The 20649-nt window shown below is 46.8% G+C and overlaps 1 protein-coding gene across 1 annotated transcript in view; it reads right to left on the bottom strand.

Annotated features, from left to right (window-relative positions):
- The window catches only part of LOC310753835 (steroidogenic factor 1-like), a gene marked incomplete at both ends in the record, with an annotated part of 61939 nt that extends 42129 nt beyond the window's left edge, over nt 1-19810 (bottom strand). Inside the window, 3 exons of the mRNA XM_083595195.1 lie at nt 4676-5418; nt 12629-12770; nt 19706-19810. Of these exons, the coding sequence (XP_083451321.1) occupies nt 4676-5418; nt 12629-12770; nt 19706-19810 (990 nt within the window). The remainder of the gene's footprint in view (nt 1-4675; nt 5419-12628; nt 12771-19705) is intronic.
- Nucleotides 19811-20649: the final 839 nt, after the last annotated feature.

Here is a 20649-nt window from a genome sequence, read left to right as displayed (position 1 = left end):
AAGCAACAACGGTCAGTCGGCTTGGAAAGTTACTGACACGTGGGGCTGGCTCAGCCAGAGCCTGGGAAAGCAAAGTTGTTTTGACTTTGAGACAGCTTGCAGATTGCCTGCCTGCAAGAGGCAGAAAAACAGCTCAAAAGAGGCTTTTGGATTTTACTGGCTCGAGAGGAAGAGCTGAGACTTGGATTCAAAATGGATGCCAAGGACAGGGGGAGGGAAGAACGGAGTTCTAATTCCCCCACTGATGTTGCTACTGGAGAGAATGCTGTAGCTTTGAACGTTGTCCGATGTTACAATTGTGGACAGGCTGGGCATCTTCAGCGGAACTGCAAGAAGCCACGCCAGCCGAAAGGAGCTGAGGGCCGCTCAGCAAAGCCTGAGGCAGCAGGCAAAGGTCATACCAAGTCTTCGGTGAAACCTGCAAAGGCCCTGATGGCGAAAGGAACCACGCCAGATGTTGGACACTCTTTTATAATCGATACGGGCTGTACTGTGCATATGTCTCCGCACAAGCAGCTCTTTTCGACGTTTAAGAAGCAAAGCTTCGCTGTGAAACAAGCCAACGGTCAGGAGCTGGAAGCGACCGGGAAAGGAACTGTGTATCTAAAGAGTCTGAACCTGACTATACACAATGTTTATTTGGTTCCTGAATTGAAGTTCAATCTGCTGAGTGTTTCACAGATTGCAAAGAAAGGACTGAAACTGTCCTATGATGCTGAGAGCTGCAAGATCTTCAAAGATGGAGAGTTGTATCTTTCTGCCAGAGAGAAAGATGGACTGTATTTGTTGACTTTCGACCAAAGTGATTACATGGAATGTAATTCTGAGTCTAACTTGATTTCTCTTGCAGGTGTGACCAAAACAAGCGCCAAGAAGGTGGCCAGGGTCGACAGAGCATTTCAGCGGGTGTATGCTGATGTGATTGGTCCTCTAGAACCATCTAGAGGCAATGCAAGATTTTATCTTGTGTGTGTGGATCATTTCTCTAACTTTGTCTGGGTTTATGTGTTAAAGAGGCCACAGGAAGCCTTGGAAAGGTTTCAGGAGTTTTGTGACAAGGTTGAAAAGATGCATGATGCTAACATTGATTGTCTTTTCACAGATGAGAAGCAGATTTTTCTTTTACAGGATTTCCAGAGGTTCCTGCAGAAGAAAGGGATAAGACACAAAGTTGCTGTTTCAGCGGAAGCGTGGAACAGGGGTGTCTGTGTATGGGTGAACAAAGAATTGCAAAAGGGGATGAATGCGCAATTGCTTAGTTCACATCTGCCACATGAGTTCTGGGCGGAGTCACTCATGTCGTTTAGTTATGCGTGGGTGAGAAAGGTTTCGAAAGAGTTGGGAAGTTCTCCTTTTGAGAAACTGTTCCAGAGAAAACCTTCTGTTGCCCATTTCAAGGTTTTTGGGTCTCATGTGAGGACAGAAGCTCCAGGTGGAGTAAAGAATGCCAGAGGCATTTTTGTGGGATATGAAAAGGGTCTCTACAGAGTAATTTTGTCTGAATCTGGTCAGGTGATTCTCACAAAATTTCTAGAGAGTGCTCCTGAACAGGAGAGAGTGATAGGACACACATTTCCCACAGAGGACGATTCAGATGATGATGATTTCACAGAGTACAGTGGTACTGAGAGCGACAGTGATAGCTCAGAGAGCTCAGTTGTCACAGTCATTGAGAAGAAATCTCACACAATGCATAGACCTTCACAGGTGAAGGATGAGCCACTGTTTACTGTTGGAACTGGTTCTCCTAAGAGTCCTGAGACTGAACCAGTGAGCAGAGAGGATCAGCACCTCTTACGCAGGTCTGAGAGAGTCACAAAGGGTGAACCACCCAAAAGGTACTCAGAAGAGTTTGCTAACTTAGCTGTTGCATGTGTTGCTATTGTACACAACCGAGAACAGGTTGGAGCTGTGTCTAAGTCAGAGACAAAGACACAACAGAGAGTTGCTAGCCAAGGTAATGCAGATGCACTCATTCCTTGGAAGCCAGACAACCAGAGAGGTACACTGGGGAAACCAGTGGCGGGTAGTTCCAAGGGTGGAACTGAAACAACAGGGGAGTGTTATGTGTATAACAACTGTTTGTTTTCTTCTCTGGACCACGCTTTGCTTGCCGCAACACGCATTGATTCTTTTGGGGGAGGTTGTTACGAAAAAGGAGCAATGCTGCTGAGTGCTCCAGATGGCTGGAAAGCCAAACAGGATGTTGATGTTATGGGACTGTACCGTGGGAACAAGGGACAGTCTATTATGTGCACTGAGCACCGGATGTTAGCTCAGAGTGGCACATGACCCTGTACCAGAAGTACATGGGAGGAGTTATTCCCTCTCTGCTATTGCTGTAAAGAGGGTGCAGACATGTTTCCTCTGCACTGCTGGAAAGACAGAAATAAAGGCATGTAAATACATTTCTGTCTGTCTCTCTCCCCTCCCTGGGGATGGGGGAGGAGTGGTTGTGTTCTTCTCACGTTTGAGGAGGATCGGCCGATAGAGACCTCGCCTTGTCTTGCCGGGAGTCGCTGACGGGGAGGTCAACAAGGAATCCATGCCGGGCACCTGGAGAGTGGCCAATTCCTCTGACTGATATGGCTTTGAAGATTCCAACACCTTGGACCATTCAAAATGTTGACAGGAGAAGCCATTGTGACGGTATTATGTAAGATAAGCTACTCGCTGGAACAGCTTCATAAGAAGACGGATGACATGTCTTTTAAAATTGACAACTTGGATCAAAAAGTGACTAATTGGAGTCAAAAAGTGAGCACCAACACAGAAACAATTCAGGACTTGGTACAAGAATCTACTTTGGCAGGACAGATTGTGGAGGAGAAAGAGAAAGCTGTGGTTGTTGAGCCTAAAGTAATACAAGCGGGATCCTCAGCCTTACAGAAGCAAATTGAGGATTACAAATTGAGGCCTTCTATGATTGAATCTAGAAAAAGCCAGATTTTGTGGATTGGATCCCAGCTTGGACGGAAGAAGGAAAGTTGGAAAGATCCCTCTATGCAGGGATTAACTGACTTTTGGGACATGGACTTGGGTCTGGAGGAGATTGGAGTTCTGGGGGCCTTTGGATTTGGAGGACTTTTGAAACATGTCATGAAACATCTTATAGACCTCAGCTTCAACTATGGAAATTTGGCTGACCTGTCCGGAAGGAATAAAAGCATTGTTAGGTTGGAGTCTTCCCGAGATCTGCTCTTTGGCATTAAAGAATATGAAGAAGACCTGCAGAAGGGACCTGGAAAAGAGTTAAGAGCCTCGGACATAAGATCTCCAGGTTGATGGACTATATGGAATTGACGGAAAGGACTGGCAGAATCCGAAACCAGGGAGAGGAGATGGTGGAAGAAGATTAGAGAATTTAAAGTTTATATATAGAAATACTGTAAAATTAATGAATGATAGAAAAATGGTGGAAAGGAATTTTATGGCCTTAGCAGAAATGTTATAAGGAGTTAAGCATATATAAGTATTTTAGTTTTAATGATAAAAAATATGTTAAGATATTTATAATATGACAGAAAATAGAGAAAGATGGAAAGGATTTGCTGAAACAGTTAATAGAAGTGGAATACAAAAAGGGAGGTGAGAGGAAGTCGAGGAAACAAGGGAATGAAAGCTAGAGTATGGAAAAGGTGTGATGTATGCTTTTAAATGGTTATTGTTTTGTTTTGTTTAGGGTTAAGGTGGGTTAGGGTTTAGTTTAGTTTAGTTTAATGTGTTTAGGTTGTGTTTTGTATTGCTTATATATTGTATTGTATTGTTTCTTTTCTATTTTTTGTTTTTTTTCTCTTGTCTTTTTTCTTTTTCTTTTCCTTTTCTGTAATCTTTAAAAGTAATAAATATTATTTTAAAAAAAACAAAAACAGAGGTGAGGGCCTAAGGCACGCCCCCTATCGGTGACCCCGGGGGAGTTCCTAGTTGATGTGCATCAGCAGGACTCCCCCTACTGGTGGTTAACCCTTCCTGGACTTCAAGCGGATGGGCTGAAGCCGGATATAGTCGGTTAGGACCAATGCCTAAGCCAATACCGTTCATCACCTGTAACCAATAAAGTTGTGGTCTTATTTAGCCCATTAACCTTAATAATTGTGTCATGTGTCTTTATTTCCACTGGGGGGGAGGCATGAACTCACCACGCAAGCAGGACATTTGCGGGGGGGGGGGGTGTTAGCAGTTCTCTCCCACTGTTGAGCCCCAGGCAACTAGTATTCACTCTGGAGGTGCCATCATGACTAGTAGCCACTGTTCACCTTACACCCCACACATTTGCCTAACCCTCCTTTTACTGTTATATCACATTTATATTCTACCTTGGCCTCCCCTCTATTTTATCCTCAAAACTACCGGTATGCTGTGAGGTACACACTGGTGTTAAGTTCGTCATCATTTCAGGACAGACCGCTAAGAGAATTTTGCTCCCAATCTACTGTTAACTTTTTCCTAGTCTGACACTCTAACCATTGAGCTCTGCACGTGCTCAAAGCAGGCCTCGCTTCAGCCAGCTCCAGCCACAGTTCAACCTTCCTCCTCACCACCCACCCCCACCCCCGGGACCAAACAAAGCAACCGCTGGAAACATGTCCAAGTCGGGGAGATGTAGGTCGTGGGAAGCCATTTCCTCTCAGGGTTCATCCCCCGCCCCGCGAAAAGCAACAACCCCCCCCCTCACCTCCAGCTCTTTGAAGAAGATGCAGCTGCGTGCCCACTCCACGATGGCGAAGAGGGTCTGATCTGCCATCTTACACATGAGGCCAAAGGCGCTGAGCTTGTTGTGGAGGCCCTTGCTCTGCTCCTCCTGCAGGCAGGACAGGATGCAGGCCTTGACTTGCGCCTCGTCGGGCTCCTGCTCCAGCAACTTCAGGATCACGTCGGGCATGTCGGCCCCAGTGGCTGGGGAGCCGCCGCTGGGGTAGACCTCTGGGTAGGGGTACGGCGGGGCTGCCTCATTTGGATGCATCACGTATGGGTTCGGGAACTCGGACTTGATGGCCCAGCTGGCGAAGGGCGGGTAGTGGTAACCCGAAAGCGGCCCGTGACCCGAGGACACCGGCATGGCCAGCGCGGGCGTCCCGTAGGAGCTGCACTCATAGTCGATGGGCGTCATGGCGGTGGAGCTGCTTATCCCGCTGCCACCGCCACCGCTGCCACTGCTGGAGCTGCTGCTGCTGGGCGGGGGTAGCCCCTTTGCCACCTCAGGCTGGTGGTGTTGGCTCAGGCCGTGGAGCAAGGCCGACAGCCCGCCGGACTCCTCCGCCGCCTGCACCGGGGACACGATGGGCGGCTGGGCCGCCGTCTCCAGTTTGAAGCTGTTGGCGTGGATCAGCGCCTTCTTCTGCTGTTTCATGGCTCGGTCCTGCTTGTACATGGGCCTGAACCTGTTCCAGCCACCCCGCATGCGGTTGGCACGCACGGCTGGAGGGAGGAGGAAGGGAGGAGAAGAAGGGGCAAAGGGAGAGAAAGCGGGGAAAAGGTGTCAGACAAAATCCAGCCAGGAAGGCCCAGTGTTATGTATTGAAGTTCTCACTCTGGCCAACAGGGGTATTGTGTATATAGTTTTCACTCAGGTCCACGTAAGTTAATTTAGGTTTAACAGTGGTCAAGAAAGTTAAATACCTGGGGATCAATATGACAGCAAAAAATGGGAATTTATTTAAAGATAACTATGAAAAATGTTGGGGCGAAGTGAAAAAAGATCTAGAAATATGGTCAAATTTGAAACTTTCTTTGCTGGGCCGTATCGCAGCTATAAAAATGAATGTATTGCCGAGAATGCTGTTTTTATTTCAGGCATTGCAAATTGTGGACAAGATGGATTGCTTCAAGAAGTGGCAGAGAGATATTTCAAGATTTGTCTGGCAGGGCAAGAAGCCTAGAATAAAATTTAAAATATTAACGGATGCAAAGGAAAGAGGCGGATTTGCCCTGCCGGACCTTAAACTTTATTATGAATCAGCAGCTTTCTGCTAGTTGAAAGAATGGCTACTTCTTGAGAACACAGACATTTTGGATCTAGAAGGTTTTAACAATGTTTTTGGGTGGCATGCATATCTGTGGTATGACAAGGTTAAAGCTCATAAAGCATTTAAAAACCATATTGTCAGAAGAGCATTGTTTAATGTCTGGACAAGATATAAAGATTTACTTGAAAATAAAACCCCAAGGTGGTTATCACCGATGGAAGCGAAGGCTCAGAAAAAGCTCAATATGGAGGCCAAATGGCCAAAATATTGGGAGATTTTGGAACAAGAAGGTGACAAATTGAAATTGCAGAGTTTTGAGAAACTAAAAGATAAAGTGCGAGACTGGCTTCATTATTTTCAGATAATGGAGGCTTATAATTTGGACAAGAAAATTGGCTTCCAGGTGGAAAAATCCAAACTAGAAACAGAACTGTTAGAACCCAAAACTAAGATACTATCAAGAATGTATAACTTGCTGTTGAAATGGAATACTCAGGATGAAACGGTTAAATCTGCTATGATTAAATGGGCACAAGATGTTGGACATAACATTATGTTTGCTGACTGGGAACAGTTGTGGACCACAGGTATGAAATTTACGGCATGCAATGCCTTAAGAGAAAATATTATGAAAATGATATATAGGTGGTACATGACCCCAGTCAAGCTTGCAAAAATTTACCATTTGCCCGATAATAAATGTTGGAAATGTAAAGATAATGAAGGTACATTTTTTCACCTTTGGTGGACGTGCCCTAGGATTAAGGCTTTCTGGGAAATGATTTATAATGAATTGAAAAGGGTATTTAAATATACCTTCGCGAAGAAACCAGAGGCCTTTCTCTTGGGCATGGTCGGCCAATTGGTGTTAAAAAAGGATAGAACTTTCTTTATGTATGCTACAACAGCAGCAAGAATACTCATCACAAAGTATTGGAAGACGCAAGATCTACCCACTCTGGAAGAATGGCAGACGAAGTTGATTGACTTTATGGGATTGGCAGAATTGACTGGCAGAATCCGTGACCAGGGAGAAGAGTCGGCAGAAGAAGAATGGAAGAAATTTAAGGACTATTTACAAAAATACTGTAATATTAAGGAATGTTGAGTGATGTTGGATTGAAATTAAGTGGTTTCTAGCTGTAATGGTACAAAAGAATATGAAAAAATAGTTCTTTTTTCTTTGTATATAAGTAAAAGTTTAAGTTACAATAATTTAAGAAGATGGATAGAAAATAAGGGGGTTTTAGCTGTAATGCTATGAGATAAGGATTTGCTGAATAAACAATTTGAACTGGAATACAAGAAGGGGAGGCATGAGGAGGTCAGGGAAATATGTTATTGAAAAATAAGTTATGAATTTTATGTGTTTTTATTATTTTTTCTTTTTAATTTTTTCTTTGTTTGTATAAAATGGAAAATTTTAATAAATATCTTATTAAAAAAAAAAAAAGAACGTGGGGCAGTTGCCTTTTGCCAAGTCAGAGACTCCTGGTCTATAGAGCTCGGAATTGTCTACACTGACTGGCAGCATCTCCTCATGAGTCTTCTCCCAGCCCTGCTTCCTGGAGATGTCCCTGGGGACTAAGCCTGGGACCTTCTGAACTATAGCCCTTCTCCGCCCCTCACGGCGACCCCTGGTGGATAAAGCCACGTGAAGGCCAGTCGCAAGGCATCAAAGGGTATGGGCACTCTGCATGCACTCAAAGGCACTGCAATGGTATTGCTAGAGAGTGTTGCGATGGGATTCAATCGGGAAGGGAGAACCCTGTACCTCTGCCACCTTAAGCTCCTTGGAGAACGAGGTGGGATATAAATGCAAACAAAGAAATATTTTGGACTACAACTCCCATCAACCACCATCAGCTGGGGCTGATGGGAATTGTAGCTCAGAAACCTCCAGGATGAGGCCCAAGGTTTCATCACACCTGCTCCGCCAAGGCACAGAACAGAAGAATCTGGCGGACACTGGTGGGGGTTCTAGCTAAGGGCCCATCTAACCCACCGCTATTGTCTGCTGTGCTGGCAGCAGCTCTCCGGCCAAGGGTCCTTTTAAACGGGGGGGGGGGTGCCAGGGATTGAACCTGGAGCCTTTGGCATGCAAAGTGGGGGCACTTCACCACCGAGCAGATCTCTCCCCCCCCCCATGGCGCCTGCTATCAGAGGGGTTCCAGCCAGCCAGGTTCTGCACAATGGGCGTGCCCAATGGACTCCAGTGAGTCGGGACCGTGGCCGAGACACTCGGTACTGCTCAGGATAGGAGGCTATTTCCTTGCAACGGTAGAAAAAGCTGAGCACCTGCCGGAATAAATGTCCGGACTGCTGGGATTTAAACAAAAAACAAATCTTAATATTATTTTTATTCCTTTCCCCTGGGATCTTTGGAAAGGGAAGTGTCTGCTAGGGTTAGAACTTTTTTACAACCTCATGTTCCTGTAGCTTAGTTAGATGAACTTTTGCCTATAAACAAAGGAATGAACTGTCATTTCCAAACCTTTTGAAAAAAGGTCACCCTGAAATCAATACATCAATTTTTGTATATGTAACTGTATAATGTATTATGCATAGCATGTATACAGGAAAAATAGAGCTTGCAAATTTTCTAATACATGTACAATGTTTTATACATGGTTCATCACTTCTATTGCTGAGAATAAATTGAGGATCTTGTGCGACATTGTAATGATTATGATTATGATTATATTTATACCCTGCCCATCCAGCTGGGTTTCTCCAACCACAATTGTATATTGCCACAGAAAGAAATATTAAAAATTAAGAAGTTTAGTTGTTTGCCCAAAAATCTTTCCCTATAGACCAATATTTGGATTCTTCTTGAACATTCGCCACAGTTTTAGGAAGTTCCAGGCAGCTGTAAAAGTTATAAACAGTTCCATGAAGTTTTTAAAAGTGCTGATAGTTATGAGTAGTAACTTTACATATACAGTGTTTCCAACTTTTCATTTCAGGGCAACCTTTTTCCATAGTCCCTTTTTCAGTGTTTTTAAGCAAAAGTGCATCCCATTATGATACAGGAAATTGGTATACCCCTAGTGCCCAAACAAACACACAGACACGCCTTCTTGGCACTGCCTGCTTTCATCCACATGCCTTGGGATATGTGTAGAAGGTGCTTCTGAGCATGTACAAAGTATCTCCCGCACACATACACAAAAACCCTATCTCCACTGGCTTATCACACAGCTCACCCATAAGCATGTCTGAGTCTGTATGTGCAACTGGAGATGGTGAAGGGACAATCACCCTTAACAAAATTTGAAAATTACAATGGGTAGAGCAGGGAAAGGATTAGATTTTAATTATACTCTATATTGCTTAATGTAGGTTATCAATGGATCTATGGAACCCCTCAAAAAGATATGGGAACTATATATTTGCACACAAATATGGGGATATTTTTTGGGAAGGACGGGAATAAAATTTGGGAATCACAGTTCTTAAAATCTGCTTCCAGATTTCTTTGGGAAAACTCCTTGAAATTATTTCACAGATGGTATTGCACTCCTTTGCAAATGTCAAAAGTATTTCCTTCTTTATCACCTACTAGTTGGAGGGACTGCAATAAACTTCGTACATATTATCATTTACTGTAATTTGGTGCAAGATTTTTGGAATTTATTCTTGACATGAATGATAAATATTGCTAAAGAAACTATTGTTCGTTGCCCAAAATTAATGTTACTGAATATTTTTGATGATACAAATGTAAATATATTGTCAAAAGAATCGGTCTTATATATGACCTTGGCAGCATGAATAAGACAGTTTGAGCATATAATGCCAAGTGTGGCTCAACTGGCTGCCACTTAGTTTTCAGGCCCAATTCAGTGCTGGTTTTGACCTATAAAGCCTTAAATGGCTCAGGAGCACCACTCCTCAAGGACCGCTTCTATCCATAAGCTCTGAGGCCCTTTTTCATGTGGCCCCTCCACGAGAGATCCAGAGGGCAGCAAGATGAGAAGCGGCCTTTCCTGTGGTGGCTCCCCACTTGTGGGATACTCTCCCCATGGGGGGCTAGCCTGGTGCCATCTCTACATATCTTTAAGTGCCAGGCAAAAACATTCCTCTTCAGCCAGACCTTTGGCTAATTTTATTATGTTTTTAGATATGCTGTAAGCCACCCAAAGTGGCTGGGGAAACCAAACCAGATGGGTGGGGTATAATTATCATCATCATCATCATCATCTGTGGCCTTCTAAACTGTGGGGGGACATTGTTTTTTAATTGTTACTAAGGGATGTATTTTTTGTGATTTTATATTGTACACTGCCCTGTGATCCTCGGATGAAGGGCAGTCTAGAAATGTAATTAATTAATTAATTAATTAATTAATAATAATAATTTCAACTCAGTGGAACACAGCCCAAAATCTTACACTGGACACTTTGTACCACACACTCTGGAATACAGCTTTAATGGAGAGAAGCACACATATCTGAGATTTTGAAGACGAGTAGAACCTCCGGACACTTTATATGATTTGGCATTCCTTTATGACATAGGCAACAGAACCATCATTTTCAAGACAACCCTCATCGCAAGCCTGGCAACTATGGAACTAGCCTTAATGATCTGATAAAATTGGTAGTCTTTACTTGGGCTTTGTTGGGAGGAAGCCAAAGGGTCGTCTAGCCCAACCCCCGCAGTGCAGGAATCACAACTACGGAACCCCTGACAGGTGGCTCTCCAACCTCTGCTTCAAAGCCTCCGAGGAAGGAGAGACCATCACCTCCCGCGGGAGACCCTTCCACTGTCAAACAGCTTTGGCTGTCAGAAATTTCTTCCTGATGCTGAGTCTGAATGAATCTCCTTTCTTGTCGCTTGAAACCATGGGTTCGGGTCCTACCCTCCGGAGCAGGAGAAAACAAGCATGGTCCATTTTCCATGTGACAACCCTTTATGTATTTGAAGATGGCTCTCATATGATCTCTCTGTGTGTCTATTTTTATCTTGTTTTTATTATTTGAAACCCCAACTGGTTCCCGGAGACACATGTCCTTCCAGACCTAGACTACTATGCTGTGGAGCAGCCTCCTGCGGGACCAGCGCCCAGCCTCGCCTCCTCCTTTCCACCCCATGGAGGAATTTACTTTCACTTTATGTCGTTCAAAGCCGCCGCCCCATCCTGCTCTCCAGGCTGCCACGCCGCTGCAAGCTACAGGCAGCCCTCAGCTCTCCAAGGCAGGAAGGTCCCCACGAACAAGACAGCAACCCGCAGCGGCAGCGGCAGCGGAAACAGAGCTGGAAAGTCGGGTTTTAAACTGGGAGTACCAGCAAATAGTGTGCATTGAATCGGTACTGCGGCTTTTTAATTGCTAGACTCTAAATGGGAAATATACCAATCTTCAGCTCACTCAGTGGAAACAGAGCTGGAAAGTCGGGTTTTAAAAGCAATATAAAAATAAATGCGGGTTTTTTTCAGGACTTCTCCAGCAAAGCGCACCGAGCATCAGGAATTGGGCCTGGGCAATGAGACGTGGGGAGGGAGTCCTGTCAGATTTAATTATCGCCCTATTGCTAGCCCTTTCTCAAAGAGTCAGCATTATGACGCGGGTGGGGCGGCGGGCACGAAACGCTCTTTGGACATAAGAGCGTCAGAAGAGGCTGCACAGGCATTTTGCCTCAAGAACATAAGAGGAGCCCAAGCGGGGGGGGGGGTGGCATCCAGCCCCGCATCCTGTTCTCACAGTGGCCACCCAGATACCCCCATGGGAAACATGCAAGCAGGATCTGAGCACGTCTGAAAGCATTGCTGCCATTGATAGCCTTATCATCCTGCATGAATTCGTCCAATCCTCTTTTAAAGCCTTCCAGGTTGGTTACCATCACTGGCTCCTGAGGAACCACAAGAATACTGTCATCATTATCCGACTTTCCCAATGATAACGGCCTTAGGGGGCCTCCACTCAAATGGAACACTGAATTAATAGTAATAAGGATATTGTGGCTTGCAACTAAGCTTGACAGCATACACAGAAAAAGCCCTCAGCTCCTTTACATTTTACATGGTCTCACTTCCAAGAGTCCTTGCAGGGTAAGGTCCCTGCCCTTCTTCTAGAGACCCACACGGGACACATGGAAACCCAGCAGAAGGAGAAGGGGGGGATTACTAGGGGACGGGGTGGGTAGAGGGGAAAGAGGCTAAAGATATAAAGGAAGCAGATCTAGAACATCTCAAAAAGTCTCTTTTAAACCACCTGGCACTGTTGTTTGGGTGAACGCTGTGTGTGGAGGCGCGCTCTTTTCAAAAACGCACGTCCTGGCCAGGGAAGGTTTTGCATTCTAGGCAAGAAATGCATGTATACCTATATGTTTTGCTTCCCCACCCCCTCAGAGGTAGAAAAGCAACGGGGGTTAAGAGGGGGAATGAGGAAGAAAATGGCTGGTAGGAGTCAAGTCACCAGTCCTTCCACCCACTCCCGCCCACGTCAAGTCTCACGTCCCCACATCTTGTTTGGGCTGAAGCAGAAGCCCTCCTGGCTGCGGTTAGCTCAGAGGCAGCAGCATCCAGGACATAGGCTGGATATCAGGATCCCTCCCCCACCCACTTGGCAGAAGGCACTTTCCCGTCAGCACCTACCTTCTGTGTTGCAAAGACTCACCCCCTCCCACCCGCCCAAGACTATGCCAACTGGAGTCACCTTCGAGTTTCATGCCCACCACAAGGCACTTCTGGAACCGGCAATAGGGACACCTCTTGCGTTGTGTCTTGTCGATCTTGCAATTCTGGCTCTCCGTACACGTGTAGTGCTTGTTATTCTGCACTGTTCTCTTGAAGAAGCCCTGAGGATAAGAAGAAGAAGAAGAAGAAGAAGAAGAAGAAGAAGAAGAAGAAGAAGAAGAGGAGTAGTTTGGATTTGATATCCCGCTTTATCACAATCTCCTTTTCCCATCCTCCCCCACAACAAACTCTCTGTGAGGTGAGTGGGGCTGAGAGACTTCAGAGAAGTGTGACTAGTCCAAGGTCACCCAGCAGCTGCATGTGGAGGAGTGGGGAAGCGAACCGGGTTCACCAGATTATGAGTCCACCGTTCTTAACATCTTAACACCACATCTTAATAAAATGTGCGGGGAAAGTGTGAGAAGTTCAAGGAGTTTGGAAGTGCGAAGAATTCCCCAGAAACGGGGATCACAGGTGGGTCCCACACTCCTTGCCTTGAAGACCCCACCCTGCCCAAAGCAGCTGTCACTTGGGAGGAGAATTCAAAAATGCTCTCTGAGTATGCCCAGTGGAACTGTTTACGGGATCACCTCTCCTGGTATGCCCCGCAGAGGTCCTTAAGGTCCATGAATAATCATAGTTTAGAGGTCCTGGGTGTGGGATGTGAAACACAAGAGCAGTCAAGTACAACATTCCTAGAGTGAACATGTTTACACATGGGGAGGGATGTTTGTCCAGCCAGCAGGTAAACTTCCTGTTTCCTTCTGGGCTGGGACAGACTTCCTCTGCATATGACTAGAGGTGGGTGTGGCCTCACCTGTGCAGGTAATGACAAAAGCACAGGGCAGGGCAGCCATCTCTCTCTTTCACCACATGCATCGAAGACACAACATCTACTAAGCCAAAGATGCCCTCTTGGCTTCCCAAGAGAGGACAAAGGGACTGTCTTCTTAAGAGATAGATTCCAAGTGTATGTTACTTCATTAAGCTAAGTCTGCCTTCTGGGATCTGAATGTGAACAGAATGTGAGTAAACTCTTTTTATACTTTTGTAAAAGACTGTGTCGTCTCTTCTATTTTATGAGGGAATAAGGCGAAATTACCAGAACAGTTATTATAGAGGCTTTAGCGAGCCTGAGCAAACGCTGCTGTTGCAAACTTAAAATAAAGGGGAATGTGTTACTCTGCTGAAATTGGGGAACTTGTTAACACAAGTTGGATAAGGATATAATCAGACAATATATCCTCTCCTGCATCCCTGAACATTCCCACACTGGGCCCTAAGGAAGTCAGATTATCCTCCACCAGGGCCAGGGCCTTCTCAGTGATGGCTCCGACCTGGTGGAATGTTCTGTCCCATGAGACCAGGGCCCTGCAGGATTTAATTCCTTCCGCAGGGCCTGTAAAACAGACCTATTCCACCTGGCTCTCAATTTGAACTTAGCCTAATCTTTTATTCCCCTTCCTTCCCTCCCCCTCCCCTTTTTATGAACATTACCTGCTCTGGGATCCCACAGCTCATTCTCCCCTGGTCTCCTCGCTGGCCCAAATAGGACTAACTCAGCCAGCTAGCCCTGGTGATCATCTAATGTTTGTTGGATGGATTTCCCCCCCAATTGATTTTTGAATTCTGAATTTATTGTTATTCACGTTTTATACTGTATTTTAAGCTGTTTTTTGTTGCCTCAATTAAGTGCTTTAAATTTGTTGTTAGCCGCCCTGAGCCCGGTTTTCTGAACTGGGAAGGGTGGGGTATAAATAAAAATTTATTATTATTATTATAACTCTCGCTTTAGTACAGTAAATATGCCAGACCTTCCAGAGCAGAGCCTATGATTCTGAGGAACTCACGGTGAACCCGACACAGATGAAGCTCGGGTGCAGGAGGGAGAAGACTGTACCACCTGAGGCCCTTCTTCGTTTGCCCCCTCCACTGGAGACCTGGAGAGCTGCAGTAGGAGAATGGGCCTTTTCAGTGGTGGCTCCCCGCTTGCTGAACGCTCTCCCCAGGGAGGCTCGGCTGTCGCCTCCAATACATATCTGCGGCGCCTGGTGAAAATGTTTTACTTCAGCCAGGCATTCAGCCAATTAACATTCTGTGTCCTTTTAAATGTGTTTAGATAGCTAGCTCTGCTCCTTGTCTCAAAACCCAGTTCCCTCTGGCGCTCTTTGGGACACAAGGGGGGCAACTGGGAAAGCAGCAGGGTGGAATCGGGAGACCTGAATATGTGTGAGAGTGTATCCCACTACACATGTACCAAAGCATTATGATCATCAACTCTGCTCTGGGAAGGGTGACTGTAACCATTTTTGCATCCTTTATCACGGGTATCTGAAGGACTGTTCAAGGAACAGCAACACTGCAAAGGGGAGACCAACCTGGCCCCATCCGTGGGCCAGTCAGGAAGCAACTGCTCCAACACTTGCTTTCCTCTGCCTTCCTCCTTGTTTATTTCTTTTGTGCCATGTCTCTCTGGTGGTGAGTCTGTGGGCATAGACTGTTTTTGTCTTTACAGCTGATAGACACTTTGGGGCCCTTTGTAAGATGATAGTGATACTATTAGTAATCATAAATCCATTTAATTTCCCTCTGATTTCACAGTTAACGTTCTCTCTGTCTTTCTATCATTTTATTTGTGTGCTGCCTTTCCAAAGTTAAAACCATATTCAAGGCAGCTTACAACATGTAAAAAAACCCACACAATTACAAACATTCCAAAGTAGTCATAAATAATAAACAACAACAACAACAATCTCTAAACAATACCACAACCCAAGAGTCATGTCCCCATATGCATCTGATGAAGAAGCTTATACCATGTTAATTTTTTTGGTCTTAGCAGTTCAGGAAAATGGAAATCTGCTTCATACCTAGGCAGAACTTTGGTTCACCTGACTCAACACTGCCTGTATGGACTGGCAGCAGAGCTCACGGGCAGGGGTCATTCCCAGCGCTACTTAGAAAAGCTGGAGATCGAACATGTGGCTTTTAAAATAAAATAATAGTTTCCACGTTTGGATGTTTGCTTATTATAAAGTACCTGTTGTAAATTATCACAGTTTGGAACTACATGCAGAAGACCACACATCACACCAGGAGTGAAATCATATCATATCATATCATATCATATCCACATGAGGCAGCTCGGAAATGGAAGAGGGAGACGTTTGAGCAAAGCAGGGATGGAGCAACGGTGAGAGGAGGAGGGAAATGTGGCACAACAGGGGAGAGTTTCAGGGCTGAGCAGGGACAATAACCGGAGCACCCTGGACCCAAGCACTTGATAGCAAAGGGTACAACTCCCATCACCCCTAACCAGTCTGGTGGCCATGCTGACTGGGGCAGAGGAGAATTGGGAAGCCAGGGACCCCTTTGGGGACCACAGCTCCAATATAATTAGCATCTAATCAAGCTGTCCCATTCTGGCCCCCACCATCGCCACCTCCCTGACTCCTATCAAGGAGGGGCGACAAGCACCCAAAACTCTGAGGTCCAGCTCCGAGGGCCTTCTGGCAGTTCCCTCACTGCGAGAAGTGAAGCTACAGGGAACCAGGCAGAGGGCCTTCTCGGTAGTGGCGCCTGCCCTGTGGAACAGCCCCCCATCAGGAGATCAGTAATTATATAACATTTAGGAAACATCTGAAGGCAACCCTGTATAGGGAAGCTCTGTAAGGTGTAATGTTTTACTGTGTTTTACTATTTTATATATATATATACTGAAAGCCACCCACAGAGTGGCTGGGGCAACCCAATTAAATGGGTGGGGTAAAAATATTTTTTTCTTATTATTATTCCAATTCCATCACATCACATCACCATCACCACCTCCACATAAGGAGAAGAACCACATTATATTGTGATTATTTTAAATAAAGCACATTTCCGCAAGTCATTTTGTCTTGTGAACTTCTGCACGCCGCCGATGACGTCACAACCTCAGGCAATTAAATAAAAAGATCTTCGACTCAGAACAGGGGGGGCGGCTCAGCTCCAGGGATGAATCCCTAGAAGAGGTGGCCTCACCCTGGGGAAAGGGAGCCTCAAGAGCGCGCCTCTTCTCAGAATGCAAGATGGGCACGGTTCTTCAGTTGGCTCCACTGCCCAGACCCCCTCGCTTCAGCCCCGGCACCTGTCTGCAGATACCCCATGCCCTGTCATATTCTGCCTCCTGGAATCTAACCTTCAGCCAGGATGTTAAACTGCAAGAACCACGGGGGGGGGGGGGGAGCAGTGCCGGCTTACCACACATTGTTAATTCTGAATTTCAGATTGTTGTAAGCCGCCCTGGGACCTACTGGTGAAGAGTGAGCAATACATTTAATAATTCTAATTATAATTCTGAAGTGTAAGTGAAGGAATACACTTTTTCCAGCGAGAGACTGAGACAGGGTGGCAGATGTTTCTTAAGACTAGAGTTTCTCACAGGGCCTAACTGGCAACCCACCCACCCCCGCAAGGCGCTTAGGGCATTATCAGTCCCCCAGGGAAAGCGCATCTCCCTTTCGCTGGTGGTGAGGGTGGGGGCGGCCGGGCCTTCAAGCTGGAGCTGCTGATCCCCCCCCACACACACACACATGATGGGGGGCACCTCCGGAAGTTTGAAGAGACTCCATGGACCTTGCCCTTCCTTTGTGGGAGCCTCACGACAAATGTGACAGACATACCCCGAGACACATCCTGGTAAACTGAGGCTTCCGTCTTTGGGCCTCTCCCTCCCCCACCTTCCTTGATCCTACCATTAAGGTGGGAATCTCAAAAGCACCGTCTCAAAACAAGCAAGCAAGCAAGCAAAAACACCTTTAGAGACAGCAAGGGAGGACGGGGAAACTGGAAAGAAACTAAACCGAACTGAACGAAGAAAAACAGAATAATGTCTTCCCAAATAAATAAATCCACAAAGCAGAAAAATGACCAAGAACAGACATTTTTATTTTATTTTTTTTTATTATTATTAATAATAATAATAATACCCCGCCCATCTGGCTGAGTTTCCCCAGCCACTCTGGGCGGCTCCCAATGGAGTGTTAAAAACAATACAGCATTAAATATTAAAAACTTCCCTAAACGGGGCTGCCTTCAGATGTCTTTTAAAAATAAAATAGCTGCTTATTTCCTTGACATCTGATGGGAGGGCGTTCCACAGGGCGGGCGCCACTACCGAGAAGGCCCTCTGCCTGGTTCCCTCTAATCTCACTTTAAAGGGATGCCCTTGCTGGGTGTCATCATTTGGTGGGGGGGGTGGAGGGCAATATTCGCCTCACCCCCCCCCCCCATTTCTCCCTAACCCTTCTCGCACCCACCGCTTGCAAAGCGGCCCTTCCCAGCAGGGGCCCCCGCCGAGCACCGTCCTCTGGCGGCCTCCGGAGACCCTGTTTGGCGCAAACCCGTTCCTGGAGAGAAGGACGGAGCGGGCCAGCCGGGTCTGGTCCTGAGCACCACTAGGCCTTTTGCACAGAAGGGCCGAGTGCAGCGCTCCGGGGCTCCATTTGGTTCACCCCCTCGACTCCAGGGAAAGAGGTGCGCAGGGTCCTCGGGCGTCTTTCGCGCAGCCATATATTTTCCCGCGCCTAAAAATATACAAGGCACTTTCTTGGAAAATAATTGCCATCACATCCACACCCCGACGTGCACATGCTGCTCACCGGAAAGCGTCCGCAGATCCCCAACCGCCAAACGCTCCCCTAGGTTCAGTTTTTTAATAATATTAACTGCTAAGACTTGCGGTTCCCCAAAAGACGAATCTCCTTCATTGAATCACCTTTTGAGAACTCCAGACCGGGATGCATTTTCCCGGACACATTTCCTGATCGAGTCGCCCGCAAACCAGTCGATTTCGTTTATTCCGGAAGCATTTTATTCATTCTCAGATAAGATTTCCAAAGAATTCCTACCGCGCATTTTTCGAAAAGAGTTTTAGGGACGAAAAGGCCGCGCAGGGGAAGCATTTGCCCCCCGGCCCCACCCCCTCCCCGGAGCAGACTTAGGGAACGTATCGCTCCTGAATGGGAGTGACATCAAATCGGCGTTACATGCGATTTTGGGCGCCGGATCACGGACTCCTTAAAACTCGCGATCCGTAAAATCGGGGTTCGAAGAGAAGTGATAAACATTCGCAGTCCTCCTGTGGCCTCTAAAATATCACAAATGATCGAAAACAAAACCCCCAAAGGAACTGAGGCCGTATTGTGGGTTCTACAGGGCGAGCGTTGTGGGGCTGCGCTACAGAGATGGGCCCGAGAAAATTAAGATGAGTGACGGCTTCTACAGGTCGAAATATGTACCGGGATTTTCAACAGAATATGGGAAAGGTTCTGGGGTTAATGAAATACTGTTCTGAAGCGCTGGGTAATCCAGAGTTCGATGTGGATGGCTTGGTGCTTAAGAAAAATATATTTAACAATAATTTTGGAGCTATTTTAATCAATATAATGATTTGCATTATGTTGCTAATATTAGTAGCATGGCTTAATTTTAATGATTATTTTTAATAATACTGAAGCAGTTATCACTATTTCATATAACCATGAAGCAGTGATAGCGATAATAATTCAAATTTTGTTTGCATCCTATTTCCTTTTCAATCCTGTACTCACCGTTTTGCCCTGCAAATATTTGTAAACCCCATCCCTAGCCGAGAGATGAACCTCTTTTAAATACGCACGTCCAGCGTCATGTATTAAAATACGCCACCATAATTTTCTGCACTGACGGTTTTGCTCTGGGGTGTTTTAGGGCGCTGCAGTTAAGAAGCCCAGGGCGATAGCCAATTTTCAATGCGGCATTTATTATGATAATCCCATCCGGGGGTCATTATTCAGTCGGCGGGTGGAGCGGAGTTCATTGGGGAAGGGGGAGCCTGCATTTTTTTTAAAGAAGGGCATCCGACCCCACAAGCCCACGCTGCTGCCCTGAAACATTTTTGGGGGTTCAAATTTGGGGATCCCTGATCTCAAACCTCTTCCCTCTCTCCTTCCTAAGAAGAAGACCACTAAGCCCCTTTCTCGACTGCGGAAGGCAGTCCCGAGCGGGTCGCTGTCCCTCGACGGCCGGCCCTTACCTTGCAACTCTCGCAGGTGAGCAGTCCGTAATGGTAACCGGATACCTTGTCCTCGCAGACTGGGCAAAGCTCGTCCAGATCATCGTCGTAGGAGCAATCCATCATCTCCTCTGAAAGTAGGAGAGCCGGGCAGCGTCTGAGCCTTAATCGGCGGTGATGGTGGCGGCGGGTCCGGGACCTAAGAGCGGACTGGCAGCGGCACCGACCGACCGATGGGCAGGGGAGGGCAGCCGCCTTTATAACTGGGCGGGGAGGCTGCGCTAGCCCAGTCTCTTCCACCGCCTCTTGAGGTGGGGGGGGGATGGGGGTGGGCGGGAGTAAGAAGCGCCCAGCCGAGGAAGGAGGGCGCTGGGGAGTGGAGAGTTAGGGCTCCATTATACCCATGGGGTGGGGCGTCGGGAGTCAGAACCCCCACCCACCCGATGGGGGCAGTGCTCCCCCCCACCGCGGCCTTTTGAGCAGATCTCCGCTTGCCCCACCTCCTGGCGCAGCCCGACGACGAAACGTCCCATCCTCATCAGCCCAGCTGGAGACTGTCTTCCATGCACTTGAGGCCCCGACGGGCCGCACTGGCTACTCAGGAGCAACAGTGGAGGCGAAAGGGCTACATTGGCTCCCAGTACCTTTCCAAGCACAATTCAAAGTGCTGGTGCTGACCCTTAAAGCCCTAAACGGCCTCCGTCCAGGATATCTGAAGGAGTGTCTCAACCCCCATCGTTCTGCCTGGACACTGAGGTCCAGCGCCGAGGGCCTTCTGTTGGTTCCCTCCCTGGTTTCCCACCCCCCCCCCCACTCCAGATTGGAGCGACCGAAACTCTGTGCTCCTCGGGAAAACATGGGGCGGGGGCATGGGGGGGTATTCAGCGGCCTTCTCCTCTTGGGGGGAAAAGTCTCCCTCCGGGTTTGTTTTCTCTCACCCTGGATGGTTGGGTGGGTGCACGCGT

Source organism: Podarcis filfolensis, assembly GCF_964270895.1.
Source record: "Podarcis filfolensis genome assembly, chromosome: W".
In the NCBI taxonomy this organism is placed as follows: Eukaryota; Metazoa; Chordata; class Lepidosauria; order Squamata; family Lacertidae; genus Podarcis; species Podarcis filfolensis.
This window is presented reverse-complemented; position numbering and strand designations above follow the sequence as displayed.